A 15,659-nucleotide genomic window follows, 5' to 3' on the forward strand; every position below is an offset into this window, starting at 1 on the left:
TGCGGTTCGTCATAGGACCTCGAACCCGCCTCGATCATCTCTTTGCAGCACTTCGGACCTAGGTCGATACGATCTGTCATAGGACCTCGAGCCTGCCTCAATCCTCCTTTTGCAATGCTCTGGACCTAGGTCGATGCGATCCGTCACAGGACCTCGAGCTGGCCTCGGTCATCTCTTTGCAGTGCTCCGGACCTAGGTTGATACGGTCTGTCACAGGACTTCGAGCCTTCTTTTGCAGTGTTCCGGACCTAGGTCGATGCGGTCCATCACAGGACCTCAAACCAACCTCGGTCTCCCGTTTGTAGTGCTCCAGACCTAGGTCTCTGTGGTCCATCACAAGATCTCGAGCTCGCCTTGGTCCCCCATTTGTAATACTCCGGACCTAGGTCGACGCAGTTCGTCACAGGACTTCGAGCCCGTCTTGGTCTTCCATTTGCACTACTCCAGACCTAGCTCGACGCAGTCCGTCACAAGACCTCAAGCCTGCCTCGGTTGTTCTTTTGCAGTGCTTCAGACATAGGTCGACGCGGTCCGTCATAGGACCTAGAGCCCGCCTCGGTCTCCCGTTTGCAGTGCTCTAGACCTAGGTTGACGAGGCCCGTCACAAGGCCTCGGCCCACCTCAGTCTCCCGTTTGTAGTGCTCCAGACCTAGGTCGACGTGGTCTGTCACAGGACCTCGAGCCCCCCTCGGTGTCCCGTTTGCAATGATTTAGACCTAGGTCGACACGGTCCGTCACAGGACCTCGAGCCCGCCTTGGTGCCCCATTTATAGTACTCTGGACCTAGGTCGACGCAGTCCGTCACAGGACCTCGAGCCCACCTCGGTCCTCCTTTGCAATGCTTTGGACCTAGGTCGACACGGTCCGTCACAGGATCTTGAGCTCGCTTCGATCTCTTGTTTACAATGTTCCGGACCTAGGTCGATGCGGTCCGCTCAGGACTTCGAGTTATCTTGGTCCTCCATTAGTCGCGATCGAGACCCATACCGACGCGGTCCACAGGACCTCGAGTCTACCTCGGTTCAATTCCAAAGTCGTGCCTTGTATCAGACATGCACGTCGAACCTCGAGTCTACCTTGGTTCGACTCCCGAGTCCTCCTTAGCCCTATCAGGTCGTGCCTTGTATCAGACAGGCACGTCGGATCGTCCAGACTTTCTATTATCTAGCTCGAACGCTCGTTACTCGAGCATCCGACCTGGGGGGATGTGGACCGTCCCGGCCCAATCTCGGCCCTCCCCTTAGGCCTAATCTGGGCCCAAACTTGGTCCTCACTCTGTATCCAGCCTTGGCCTAGCGCCAGCTTGCCACAACATCATTATGACTTTCACTAGATATCCGCGTGGCAGCCTCAGATCTTGTCCTCATTAATGACGGATTCCATCCATATTAATGAAGGTCCTGTGGCCACCATACTACCACCTGGGAATCTCCACCGACGCCAAATAGCCAGTATCATCACTTGCAAATGCACGTCTCAACCAGCTCTTTTTAGAGCTAATGTATGTTCTGATCTTTGATCTACTGATACACTGCCTCATTTTACTCTTATATTCACTCAACCGTCGAAATGCTTGTAGATGCCAGTCGTCCCCCAGACGGACCCGTCATCGAAGCCCACGCCCCGCCTCTAATCGTCTTCCTTTCGTCAGGAAGAAACATAAACATATTTGAAAATTGTCAAATAAAAAGTTACGTAATTTTTTTTAAAAATAATTAAATAAATTTAAAAAATATATTAAAAGTAATACAAATCTATAATATTTTACATATTATATATTTTCTAGTCTTCATTAACAACCACTATTTTTAAGTAAATAGGGAGAAGCATAATTCTGGTTGCGGTTGGAATGTGACGTGATATTGAGTGAATGATACACGTGCTGGAGGACAGCAGTGTCACGAGTGCGTGCGCTGATGAATGTCGGTGGGTCTGCTTTTTCAGATTTTCAATTACTTAAACCCCATCTGATTGCCGCATCGGAGATGTCTTTTTCCCTTCCCCTTTTCCTCACTCTCTCTCCCTCCCAGTCCAATCACCGCGCCCAATGGCGTTCGTTTCTTCGATCTATTCTCCTTCTCTTCGCAGCCTCTCCTCCAATGCTCTCTCGCGCGACGGCTCTGCACCCAAGAAAATTTGCCCCTTCGCGTTCTCTCTCCCGCATTGCGGTCAACTCCCCAAGTAAAGCTTTTTCTTCTTTCTGTTTGGATTGTTAGAAAAATGGTTGGAGTTTGAGACCAGTGCCTTTTTATTTTCCTTTCCGTGCTTTTGGTTTGAACAAATTGATGGCTGCCCTGTTTGCATGTTAATTTTCGGGGAGTGGGTTTGTTTTTTATCTGCTTATTTGATCCAAGTGAGAGGAAAAAACTGAGATTTATGTTTAATTATTCAACCTGAAGGGAACACATTTCTTCCAAGGCAATTGTGTTCGTATTTTGGGGGCTCGTTTGATTCTGTTGAGTCGTTTGGACATGTGGGGGCTGTTTGCTATTGGAAAAACACCCTAGTTTTCTGAAAATAAAAAATTAGAAAATCTGTTTAAATGCAAAAAAATTCTAAATAAAAAAAACACCGTTTTCTACAAAATTAGTTTTTTGTGGTACTTCTAACATTTGAACAAGTTTTTCAATTTGTTTTTGTGAAAATGAAAATTATTGATTTTATATAAAATTGAAAAACACATTCCACAACTAAATAGCCCTGCAGGGGTTAAGGTTGGCTACAGTCTTGGTCTTGCAGGAGGGGTGCTAGTTCCCAGATGGACTTTGACATGGAAAACGTGTCAACCTTGTGGGTGATTGTAAAATAGGGGAACAGTTGTGTTCAAATTGCTTTTGATTGGAATAAATTTTGTTGGCCGGCTTATCAATTTGTTCAGGATTTTGGTATATAAATTTACTCGTTATATGATTATCATTTGATAGAGCTCCCAATCCATGATTCTCAAGCAAAAGAAAAAAAAAAAAGAAGAAAAAATATGGATCTAGAGTACCTGAAATTAAAATGTCAAAGTGAATGACCCTGTTCATAAGCTCTAGAAACAAAGGAAGAAAATGACCCTGGATACAGCCTTAGTTCTCAAAAGAGAAAAAAGAACTAGATAACATATTGGCACAAAAAGATGTATGCCTCAACAATGACAATTTGACAGCTAACAACTCCAACTGGTCTTAACGTAGGTAACATATTTTTGCTTGGAGATTTTCTAAGACCATAAATTAATATTGACCATGTGCTATGCCCCTTGTATTCTTATTTCCTTTTGAGTTAAAGCTAATATATGAAATTGCATTCTTATCCTTGTCAGTTCTCTTATTTCTTTTACTTAGCAAACCTCATCTGCCCAAGTTCCAACAGAAAACAAGTAACAGATTTTATTTCCTTGAACAAGTATTGAAGTCTTTTGCTTTTCTCTTGGTTTCTTTCATTTAGTTGTTAAGAAATTTTTTTTTTTCAACTGAGTCACATCAAACTTCAGGAGCTCAACCTCTCCAAGTTGTTTTTGAGGAGAGTTGAGTGATACTGATTTATAGTTTAGGGGTGGTAAAAACTAAAACACGAAATGAGAAGTTAGAGGAGAAGAAATATCGTTAAAAGAAGTTTTGGAGTTCTTAAATGAATTGGTTGCCTTGGAAAATGCTACTGATCTTGTGGAAGGTGATGGAACTCAAGCTTAACATGTTTACTTGTTAGATGGGAAGAGGCAGCAGATACGATGGCTTTCAGCATAATCTATTAGGTATTTAATGCAAAATTTCACTCTTGTTGGTTTGATCTGAACAAACAATTGGGAGGTATAGTAGCCAAACATAATGGCAGCAGACAACTGAATGTGGTTGGGCTGAAGTGGTTTTGGAGATTGATTAGCAAACTTTACATTCTGAAGTATGAATCCTTAATCAAGGTCTGCTGAAGGACTCCATGGTCTAAACTAGAAACTTATTAATTATCGAATATGAAAATGAGATATCTTCATGGGTTGATGTATTCCACCTATAGTTCAAATAAGATTCACTATTCCCTTGTCCTACCAATTTTAGTAGCTTCTGCAAGTTGTATAATTGGAATATCTTCTTGTTGAGAGTTCTGTTAGGGATATAGAGAGTATAGATGTTTATGTTATACAGAAATAACTTGCTTGATACAAGAATATCAATTCTAACCCGCTACAGTACAAGAAACGAAAACCACAATACTTGACCACTATTATAACAGTTGATATTAATGGCAACAAAAGCTTATAACTAGCAACAACAAAAGAACAAATGTTACCAGACCAAAACAACAAAGCAAAGAAGACGGCTGAACAACAACGCTCGCAGCTAGAACGTGGAGGAGACAAGAACAAACTTCTGGAATATGGAGGAGGCAAGAACAGAAGCATGTCGAGTCGCGCTTTGCGCTATCTTGAAGACAGTTAGCGCCCTGCACCGGCAGCAAGCAAACTACAGCAACTGTCTTAGCAGGATGTAACGACCTCTCCGGTCTACGGCAACCACGAACAATTGGAGCTAGCAGAACTCAAGACGAGCATGCTCTCAGTGAAGAAAACTCGAGATGGGAGGCAAAACTTGAGAGGAGAGAAAACGTGAAAGCTTGTGGAGGAATGGAAAATTTACACACCCAAAAATGAGCCAACATAACATATATATATAGGCATCCACCAATCTTAACAATGAAGAAAACTTGGAGATCAAGCCAATCAAGAAGTGCTTGGGGGCCAAGTAAATCTAGAACAACTTGGGGGCCAAGTAAATCTAGAACATCTTGGGGACCAAGCAAAAAAGAAAAAATAAATAAATAACCACAAACACACACACACTCACTTCCAACAAGTTCTTCTTGAGTAGACTAACATAAGTCTAGGGGAATTTGGTAGACTTTGAGTTATTATGCTCAATGGATACCACTCTTCCCAAATGGAGTATAATGTAGAGGGATTTAGTGATTGGCTGAGCATCACTGTAACGCCCCACTTTTCTCGAGCGTTAAATAATTTAGGTATTTTGGGAATATATATTTTTTTTCAACATAAACTCAATGTAAATCATTTCTCAACAATCCCATTCTACCTTCCAGCATACTAAACAAGAATCAATAAGCTAAGACAGGTAATCATTATAAATGCGGAAGCTTAAAATCGAAACTTGATATGGTACATATCTGAATTCATTTAATCATATATAATAAGAATTTGTACCATCATATCATTAAATACTTAAATACATGGAGACTTAACATCAAGAGATAACAATTGAGTACCTTAGATATAATTTGACGATTCCTTAGAAATACATTAAACCGTAACGATTATACATGATCATCAATATAGTACAATCTTCTAAACATGACTAAGAACATGTCATGAATCCTCACGAAGAAGCATATACCCGAACAGCTTGCCGAACCCATCGGCCACGTCATCAATCATCCATTTGCCATAGCTGCAAATCATAACTGGAACGTTTGAATGTTTCAGGGGCATAACCCAATTAGAAGATGAATCTTCTAGTGAAGGTTTAAAAACATATATATGAATGCATGATACAATAACGTGAATAATATTTTCCCTAGTGTAACTTCCTTGGTCCAACGGCCCGGCTAGGAATCCTAGGTAGAATCCTGAACCTCTGCGGGATAATTCTAATGTTATTCCATCAATTGCCCTTGGGGAATTACAGCTATACTATCGGGGCGACATCCCATTCCTAAGCACAAATATCAATATGCCAATAATATCGTGTCATGCAAATATCACGACTTTTCATGCAATATGACAAAATGATCATAGCATTCATAAATAGCACGCATATATAAGTAATTATATCATAAACATAAGTTCTTGGGATAAAACCACTCACAAAACCATACTTAGGATAGGAAAACTCACATTTAGAGATAAACTTGAATTTCTCGAAAAGCGTGCATCGCCTCAATATGCGTGCCTGACCTCTATTTCCCTGCCAACTCTCAAAAGTTGCACCAATCAGTTTTTCTTGAGCACATAAATCATAAAAAGCATATTTAATCACTAAATATCTCAATATTCCAATTTCTTTCATTTTTCCTTCATTTTCTTCCATTTTGCCATCTAAAAATCCCAATAAATACTCTCGAGACTATTTTCTCGAATTTCTTTCCACAACAATTCATAATATCCAATGAAATTCAAAGGAAAATTACTGAACTTACCCAGATATTGCGTTTTCATGCAAAACAAGGCTATTTGGTGCTAAAATCGAGACATCGAGAAGTCCAAATCCAAATATTTTTGCATAGGCCTCTAGAGCTTGATTTTAGAGGATTTTAGAATTTTTTTTCAGAATTTTCTGAGCTCAGACGCGCCCTTACTCACCCAAACAAGTTGGCTTATGTGCCCCCACTCGCGAGGCCCAGCTGGCGCGTGTCCCACATGCGCAGGTCATCTTCTTCCTCAATTCGCCGGATAGCTCGCGACCCGCTTGGTTTTTTAGGCATATCTCTTTCATCCGAACTCCGATTGACTCCTCGTTTGAACCTATGGCTTCCTCTTTTCGCCCTCTACCGGATAATAGCTTAAAATCCCACAAACAGAGCCATTTTCTGACTGCTCAAGTTCGTGTTCCGGCGAAACTCGTTTTTCTGATAAGGCTTCGAATCTCACTCATCTCTCAACCAAAATGGCTCAAATTGCACAGAAATGAAGCTTAGGATATGGGCAACAAAATCCCCTTATCCGATTCTCCCAATTTATCCACAAACTTAAGAATCTAACAAATTAATTTTCCAAAGGTTTTGGCCATTACTATTTATAGGCAACCCGAGCCTCCAAACGCTCAAAGGTGCTCAATCAGACTTCTCCAAAGCCTCTACTGCCCCTGGATCGACCTATTTGCTTCAAAAACCGACTGCAATGATGACTTTGCATTGCTTCCTAAATTCGACCGAAAAGTTGGTCGGCTTTTCTTCAAATTCTAGCCACCCTCGTGGCTCCTGTCGGCCTAAGCTTGATCCTCAAGTATCCCTGACCATCCCTCGTGCGATCCCCATGGCTGAAACGGCCGGTCGACCACCAGATCCAGCTGGTTGGCCATGGCAGGTTGCTTCTAGCTTTATCTTTCCTAAATTGCACTTTTGCCCACCTAATTTTGTCTCTTACGTCTTGACCCATTTTCACAAAGCCCTGAACTTTCCAATATTACCATTGAGAGTCCCTCAAGTCCTAAAACTTTCATTTCACCTTTAAAGATTCCAAAAACTCGCCATCTCGGCCTCCCTCTGGCGAATTCGGAAAACTGCACTTAAGTCCGAATTTTCGTTTTGGCCGTAAACCCTCTCGTTTCTTCCTGAAACCACTGAAGGGTTGTTCCTTATGAAAAACCGAAGTCCCCTCAAGCTTCCGTTGACTTTCCAGAAGTCCCTTACAACAATTCAGTTTTGCAGTTTAAATGGCAGCTGCATTTTAGCTGTACCGAAAATCGTTCCTGATTCCATTTCTTTCGATGCCATAAATCCTATCTCGGGATGCTCGTTAATGCCACATCATTTTTCTTTGGCATCTCGGCTTTAGGGCACTCCCTGCAGTCGATTCGGTCATTCATACAGTAATAAATTACCCTTATACTCTCAATTTATCTGAAATTTCACTTTTGCTTCCAAGATAATTTACTATTGAGTCCTTTAAAATTTCTCGAGTATTACATTCATCTCTCCTTAACTCGAAATTTTCATCTGACCATTCAGGTAACTAAGACATAACATAGCTCATTATCTGAACACCTAAAATCAAATATCTATTTGATCCTTGGCAAACACCTCGGTTTGCATTCCTTACACGTCCAATGCTTATAAGCATACCGTGTCATGCACAGAATTTCCTGTTGTGGCTCTTTACAGACGACCACACATCTTTCAACATTTTAGGCATACACATTCTATCCCGAAACTTTTGAGAATGCCTTCTCGCATCTTGAAAAATTTGAACCCTTGGGCTGGTCACAATCGTCATCATAGACAAGTACACTTGTCAACCACACATGCCTTCGTATCTCGTTTACTAGATCCAACTAAACAACCAGGCTAGCGCTAAAAACAGACGATCCATTCAGCACTACACTTATAGTCAGTCCACCAACAAGCCTCCAACATCATCTGACACTCACAGCTATCCACCTAGGTCATGCGCTGGCACCTCACGGCTACTCCCTGGGTGATACGAAGTAGTGCAGTCGTAGTCCTCTAAGAACTCCATCCATCGTCGTTACCTCTCGTTCAGCTCCTTCTGTGAGAGCCCATACCTCAAGCTCTTCGTGGTTTGTGAGCACATCCAAATGTCCCAACGTTTCGGTAGTGCCTCCATAACCTCGAGAACACTTACTGCATCTGCCAGCACTAAGTCATACATTAGGTAGTTCTCTTTGTGCCTTGGCGTGATCCACACGCAATCATCCGGTCATGTTACACTAACATGCAACCCGATCCTTTGAGCTATCACAAGCTCTCACTGAATCTGGCAGATCATTCTCATTAAACTCTTCTCACGAGTCCTATTATGAACATAACTATTCTGAAGTGTCCCATCATGACCTTCTGACAACAGCTTGCCAAAACATCTTATTTTGAAACATCTTATCATTCTATTTCGAAACTTGATTCACAAAAATTTCATCTCGAACCCTACGTTGCTCCATGCCTTGAAATATAAGGTCGGGACTATAAATACCCGAAAAGCCTTGAACTCGACTTTCGCGTGTCCGGATAATTTTTTTTCTTCTTGCCAAAACTTCCGGAATAATAAAACACGTTTTTCCATAAAAAAAAATTCTACGTTTTTTTTTTTTTCATTTCTTTTCTTTTTCTTCCTTATTTCTTCTTCCTTCCTTCCTCTGCAGACCTTGTGCGCGAACAACCACCGGCCGCCGTTGCCTTCCAGCATCGCCACCACCTCCGACGGCCATCGCCGCCCCCTCTGTAACCGCCTCCAGCGCTTGCTCCGCCATCGACCGCGAGCCACGGCGTGGCTTCCCCACGCCCCAGCTGCCGTTCACCATCTTCTCCCAACCATCATCGTCGGCCCAATCGACCCTCGCGTTGGCTAGATCCGGCCACGCCGCCACCGCTGCCAGCTCCTTCGCGCAGCCACCAGCCACCGCCTAGCTTCCCCCGGCCTCCACAACAACCGTCGTCATCCCTGATGCTGCTGCCAGATTTGGGTCGATTCGACCCAATTGGCCCAGCCCGGCCCGATTCAGGTTTGACCCATCCCTGATTCAACCCATTAGATCTGACTCATATCTGATTTGCTTAGATTTAACCAGAACCTAGATTTATCATGCCAAGACGCAACATTCCAAGATCCCGGTCTCGGTGTGGTACGTACATAGTCTTACAGGCCCAATGCCCCCCACGGTGCTTCTTTGCCCCGTACTTTAGTCATGAGGAATGAGCTATTGACTTTTCTACTATCCACAGAGTTTTTGGTGTCAGTAATGCCTCATTCCTTCTGTACTAGCTTCTGGTAAGGGATCGGTCAGAGGCAGCGTTTTCACTTACTATTGAAGCTTTAGCTCGGCTTCAAAATCCCAACTATGGCTGTGTATCTCACATTCTTACTCTTTAACAACAGGTTAGTGATTTGCAAGTTTATCGAGCTCATTTGCAGGATTTTCTCCTTACAACCTATCTTGCATATTCCCAACCTGTTCCTCAACCTGATCCAAACCCAAACTGGAGTTCCGAACTTCCTATCATCCCAAAGGACGTCCCTCATCCTAGTTTCCCAGAGGTCACTCTTCTACCTCACCCTAGCGAAACTAGTAATAGCCATATGCCATTCCCAGATGACATCGATGAGCTGGGATCCGTCGTGTTTGGAAACCATCGTCGTCACTAAGCATCGACATCATTATCAGTTCTATGGTTTGTCTTTTTCTTTTGAGTAATTGTATGGCTTGATCTCCTGTAACTGTTTTGAACATATGGAATGAATATTATGTTTTGGTACTTTTAACGTCTCATTCCCTTGTCTTACCTTCGATTGCATATTGATCATAAAATATCTCAGCCTCTTGCAGTTGTTTAATAATTCATCAAATCGAGGTAAAAATATCGGCTCTTAATTAACACCTGATAATTCACGTCCTCAATCAAGTCACACATAGCATCCAAATCTCAAGCTATCATTGGCAATTTCATCATTAAGAAATAATCCCATTAACTCTTTTGAGATTATATCCTGGTTTTTTCCATTTTTCTTACGACTTTTCACTTACCGCAAGTGCCTATACCTCATATCAGTAGGCTCATTTATTTTCATAACTTGCTGACATCATTTTAATGATTGTCCAACTATACATCTCCCAATTTGCCTACCAGGCTACCTAGACTAACCGTCTAGCCATACAAGAGTTTCATTCTCCAAAATCGAAAATCTCGGATCTTCAGTTGATCTAGGTCTGTAGCTTCCCTTACTGCAACCTGTTATTCTGGCACATTTGCCATTACTTGATTCTCTCGATCACATTAAAGATTCGCACGATCTTCAAGACGACAATCCAAAATCAGCTAGAGTAGGTAGGTACTTACGTCACCTACAGTACTCCAATCCTTACTGGATTTCTTCCTAAAAACTCTAAAGTTTCATCACGAATCCTTAGATCTTCAATCAATTATGTCAAGAAATTCCTCAAGAATCTCAAACCGATTTATCTCTAAAAATCCTGAATCAGATTATGATATCTGGTTCCAATCATCTTCCGTGAACTTGATTTCCTTGCAATTATGGCTCTCAATCCACTACTTATCATGGCGCTTCTGAGTTCTCTTCGTCGGGTCAACCACCGACAATTTTACCTGATTCCACAGATCCATCTGGCACACTGAACCGTAGTCACAACCTCTGTTGACTAGGTCTTTTCATCATTCCTTTAGGGTTGATACGACCTATCAAGCGACTCTTTCCTTTTTGGTACCCGATCTCTACCTTGAGTCGAGACTTCCATCTCACAACTCATCGTCAAGGTTTTAGACTAGCCATGCTCTACTACCTGAAATCTCATTTATCGAGAATAGTAGCCGTATACTGGAATAGTGTATGTACGTGAATAGTACACTGGGTAAGTTTCTAGGAAAGAGAGGTGGGTCACAAACGGACACACTTAATACCAAATCTTTCCTTTGCTAGAACTTTTCTAGATATGCACTTCCACTACACCACACTTAATTCCAGTAACTTTTAAGACTTTAACCGACAATCCCCAATCTAAGTAGGGATTTTGTCCTACGAACCATTAGTCTCTTTTCCCCTAAGCCTTCACTTGGGGTTCCTACTAATTGTCTCTAACAATATCGGATTCTCTTAAGTCTCCAAGTTGCTTTTCCCTAAATTTCTAAATAGGGTTAAGTTCTGATACCAACTGTAACGCTCCACTTTTTTCGAGCGTTAAATAACTTAGGAATTTCGACAATATATTTTTTTTTCAACATAAACTCAATATAAATCATTTTCCGACAATCCCGTTCTACCTTCCCAACATACTAAACAAGAATCAATAAGCTAAGACAGGTAATCATTATAAATGTGGAAGCTTAAAATCGAAATCTGATATGGTACATATCTGAATTCACTTAATCATATCATAAGAATCTGTACCATCATATCATTAAATATTTAAATACATGTAGACTTAATATCAAGAGATAACAACTAAGCACCTTAGATGCAATTTGACGATTCCTCATAAATACATTAAACCGTAACGATTATACATGATCACCAATATAGTACAATCTTCTAACCATGACTAAGAACATGTCATGAATCCTCACGAATGAGCATATACCCGAACAACTCGCCAAACCCATCAGCCACGTCATCAATCATCCCCTTGCCATAACTGCAAATCCTAACTGGAACGTTTGAATGTTCTAGGGGTGTAACCCAATTAGAAGATGGATTTTTTAGTGAGGGTCCAAAAACATATATATGAATGCATGATACAATAACGTGAATAACATTTGCCCTAGTGTAACTTCTTTAGTCCAACGGCTAGGCTAGGAATCCTAGGCGGAATCCCGAACCTCTGCAGGATAATCCTAACGTTATTCTATCAATTGCCCTTGGGGAATTACAGCTACACTATCGAGGCGACATCCCATTCCCAAGCACAAATATCAATATGCCAATAATATCGTGTCATGCAAATATCACGATTTTCCATGCAATATGGCAAAATGATCATAGCATTCATAAATAACATGCATATATAAGCAATCATATCATAAACATAAGTTCTTGGGATAAAATCACTCACAAAACCATACTTAGGATAGGAAAACTCACATTTAGAGATAAACTTGAATTTCTCGAAAAGTGTGCATCGCTTCGATATGCATGCCCGACCTCGATTTCCGTGCCAACTCTTGAAAGTTGCACCAATCAGTTTTCCTCAAGCACATAAATCATAAAAAGCATATTTAATCACTAAATATCTCAATATTCCAATTTCTTTCATTTTCTTCCATTTTGCCTTCTGAAAATCCCAATAAATACTCTCGAGACTATTTTTTCGAATTTCTTTCCCCAACAATTCATAATATCCAATGAAATTCAAAGAAAAATTACTGAACTTACTCGGATATTGCGTTTTCACACAAAACGAGGCTATTTAGTGCCAAAACCGAGATATAGAGAAGTCCAAATCTAAATATTTTTGCACAGGCCTCTAGAGCTTGATTTTAGAGGAATTTAGAATTTTTTTTCAGAATTTTCTGAGCTCGGACGAGCCCTCACTCGCCCAAACAAGTTGACTCACGCGCCCCCACTCGCGGGGCCCAGTTGGCGCGTGTCCCACACGCATCGATCGTCTTTTTCCTCAGCTTGCCGGATTGGTTTTTTGGCCATATCTCCTTAATCCGAACTCTGATTGACTCCTCGTTTGAACCTATGGCTTCCTCTTTTCGCCCTTTACCGGATAATAGCTTAAAATTTCACAAACGGAGCCATTTTCAGACTGCTCAAGCTCGTTTTTCGGCGAAACTCATTTTTTCGACGAGGCTTCAGATCTCACTCATCTCTCAACCAAAATGGCTCAAATTGCACATAAATGATGCTTAGGATATGGGCAACAAAATCCCCTTATCCGATTCTCCTAATTTATTCACAAACTTACGGATCTAACAAATTAATTTTTTTAAAGGTTTCGGCCATTGCTATTTATAGGCAACCCGAGCCTCCAAACTCTCAAGGGTGCTCAATTAGACTTCTCCAAGGCCTCTATTGCCCCTGGATCGACCTATTTGTTGCAAAAATTGACCGCAATGATGACTTTGCATTGCTTCCCAAATTCGGCCGAAAAGTTGGTCGGCTTTTCTTCAAATTCCAGCCACCCTCGTGGCTCTTGTCGGCCCAAGCTTGATCCTCAAGCATCCCCGACCATCCCTCGTGCGATCCCCATGGTTGAAACGGCCGTTCGGCCACTAGATCCAATTGGTTGTCCATGGCAAGTTGCTTCCAGCTTTATCTTTCCTAAATTGCACTTTTGCCCACCTAATTTTGTCTCTTATGCCTTGACCCATTTTCACGAAGCGCTTGAACTTTCCAATATTGCCATTGAGTCCCTCAAGTCCTAAAACTTCCATTTAATTTTTGAAGATCCCAAAAACTAGCCATCTCGGCCTCCCTCCGGTGAATTCGAAAAACTGCACTTAAACCTGAATATTTGTTTTGGCCGTAAACCCTCTCGTTTCTTCCTGAAACCACTGTAGGGTTGTTCCTTATGAAAAACCGAAGCCCCCTCAACCTTCCGTTGACTTTCCAGAAGTCCCTTACAACAATTCGGTTTTGCAGCTTAAATGGCAACTGCATTTTAGCTATACCGAAAATCATTTTTGATTCCATTTCTTTTGATGTCATAAATCCTATCTTGGGATGCTCGTTAATGCCACATCATTTTCCTTTGGCATCTCGGCTTCAAGGCACTCCCTGTAGTTGATTCGGTCATTCATACGGTAATAAATTACCCTTATACCCTCAATTTATCTGAAATTTCACTTTTGCCCCTAAGATAATTTACTCTTGAGTCCTTTAGAATTTCTCAGGTATTACAATCACAGTAGCCAGTAACTGCACTAATGTTAAATTTTGTAACCACAAATTAATACTTATCTTTTTACTCATTGAAAATACCATTTAGTTTTGAAACCACCAACTAATTTAAATTAAATCCTTTCACGTCATTGGTGGTTAGGGGTGTGGGAGATGGAAGAAAATGAAATTGAAATAAAAATTGTTAAAATACTCTTATTCTTAAAATTTTTCAAAATTTATAAAAATAAAAATCAGTGACAGAATGCCATTTTCTGTTTTTATTATCAAAATAATAAAACCAATAATTGAAATCTAACAACGAAAGCAAATCCAACTATCACCAAAGCCCATCTTTTACATTGTTTCTCATTTGTTCTTTCAAACCAAAGGGGTTAATTCCAAATGTGAAGTTGTTAAGACGAACAACTTTAGACCTACAAAATTTTCGAATTGCCACCCCTAAGTTTTGGTTGGACTGTCTATCTGTTGATTGGTCAAGAAAAGCTGCACAAGGGAGGAGCAAGACTTCAATGAAGCCCATAGCTCTAGCACCCAATTTACAAAACCATGAGAGTCATCTACCTAACCCTGCCTCATCTTCAGCCCTTGAAGTTGAAGAATTGGTGATTAAATTCTTGATATCTCAGCATGATAAGGGTAACATAGTTGGAGACCTCACTTCCATACAATGGGGCAATATATGGTGAGTAGATTGCTCAGGTGCAGTGTTTCATTGATCAAACCAAGGATATGTCTTGAGAGCCAATTGAGTTTCAATTGTTGGAGAGGTTATGGAGAAGCAACACGCTACCTCATGAGATTTGTATTTGGAGGAATATTGTAGAGAGTTTGATTCCCTAAAGAAAAATTGTGGAGATATATGTATCACCTCATGAGATTGAGATTTGTAGAAAAATTATAGGGGCTTGATCACTGGAGGGAGAGATTGGAGATTTATGTGCCACCTCAATTGTAATGTGATAAACCATGTATTATTAAATGAGAAATGCAACAACAATTATGGGTCAAAAGTTGGATGATTGTGTGTTTAGTTGCTTCTAATTCTTTTAGCTAATTAATAATGAAATTATTATCTTTACTATGTGTTGGATGAAATTTTTATAATAGGGAATCGGGTTGAAGAACAAAAAAACCAACATCACAAGCCTTGGTCCCACTAAGTTGGGGTTGGTTACATGAAATTTAGATCTCTAACCATCTCTATTCATGGCCATGTCCTCTATGGCTGTTATATTCTATGTCATGTAAGAGTTTCCTACCAAGTTTTCTTTGGTCTTCCTCTCCCTCTTTTGCTACAAATTCTTCCATTTCATCAACTCAGCTCCTAGCTACTTCTATCAATTACCTTCTTGCATGTCTGAACCATCTTAATTGTGAGCTCATGACTACCTCACCTTATTGAACCAGTTCATTACATGTGATCTTGTTTCTTATTTTGTTTTTTCTTGTATGACCACACATCTACCATACATTCTCATTTTAGTACCCTTCTATTTTGCACATATAGGCACTTAATTGCTCAACATTTTGAGCTATATAACAAAGATGGTTCTATAGCCATTTGATAGAACTT

The 15,659-nt window shown here is 40.9% G+C and overlaps 1 protein-coding gene across 2 annotated transcripts in view; it reads left to right on the forward strand.

Annotated features, from left to right (window-relative positions):
- Positions 1-1,966: 1,966 nt before the first annotated feature.
- LOC127806798 (bifunctional aspartokinase/homoserine dehydrogenase, chloroplastic-like) overlaps positions 1,967-15,659 on the forward strand; it is a 32,233-nt gene continuing 18,540 nt past the window's right edge. The window contains exon 1 of one of the 2 annotated variants that reach the window (XM_052344317.1): positions 1,967-2,181. In XM_052344317.1, coding sequence (XP_052200277.1) covers positions 2,048-2,181 — 134 coding nt within the window. In that variant the 5' untranslated portion in view covers positions 1,967-2,047. The remainder of the gene's footprint in view (positions 2,182-15,659) is intronic. The other variant, XM_052344318.1, reaches the window with a different exon arrangement.

This window comes from Diospyros lotus, chromosome 7 (assembly GCF_014633365.1).
Source record: "Diospyros lotus cultivar Yz01 chromosome 7, ASM1463336v1, whole genome shotgun sequence".
Taxonomy (NCBI): Eukaryota; Viridiplantae; Streptophyta; class Magnoliopsida; order Ericales; family Ebenaceae; genus Diospyros; species Diospyros lotus.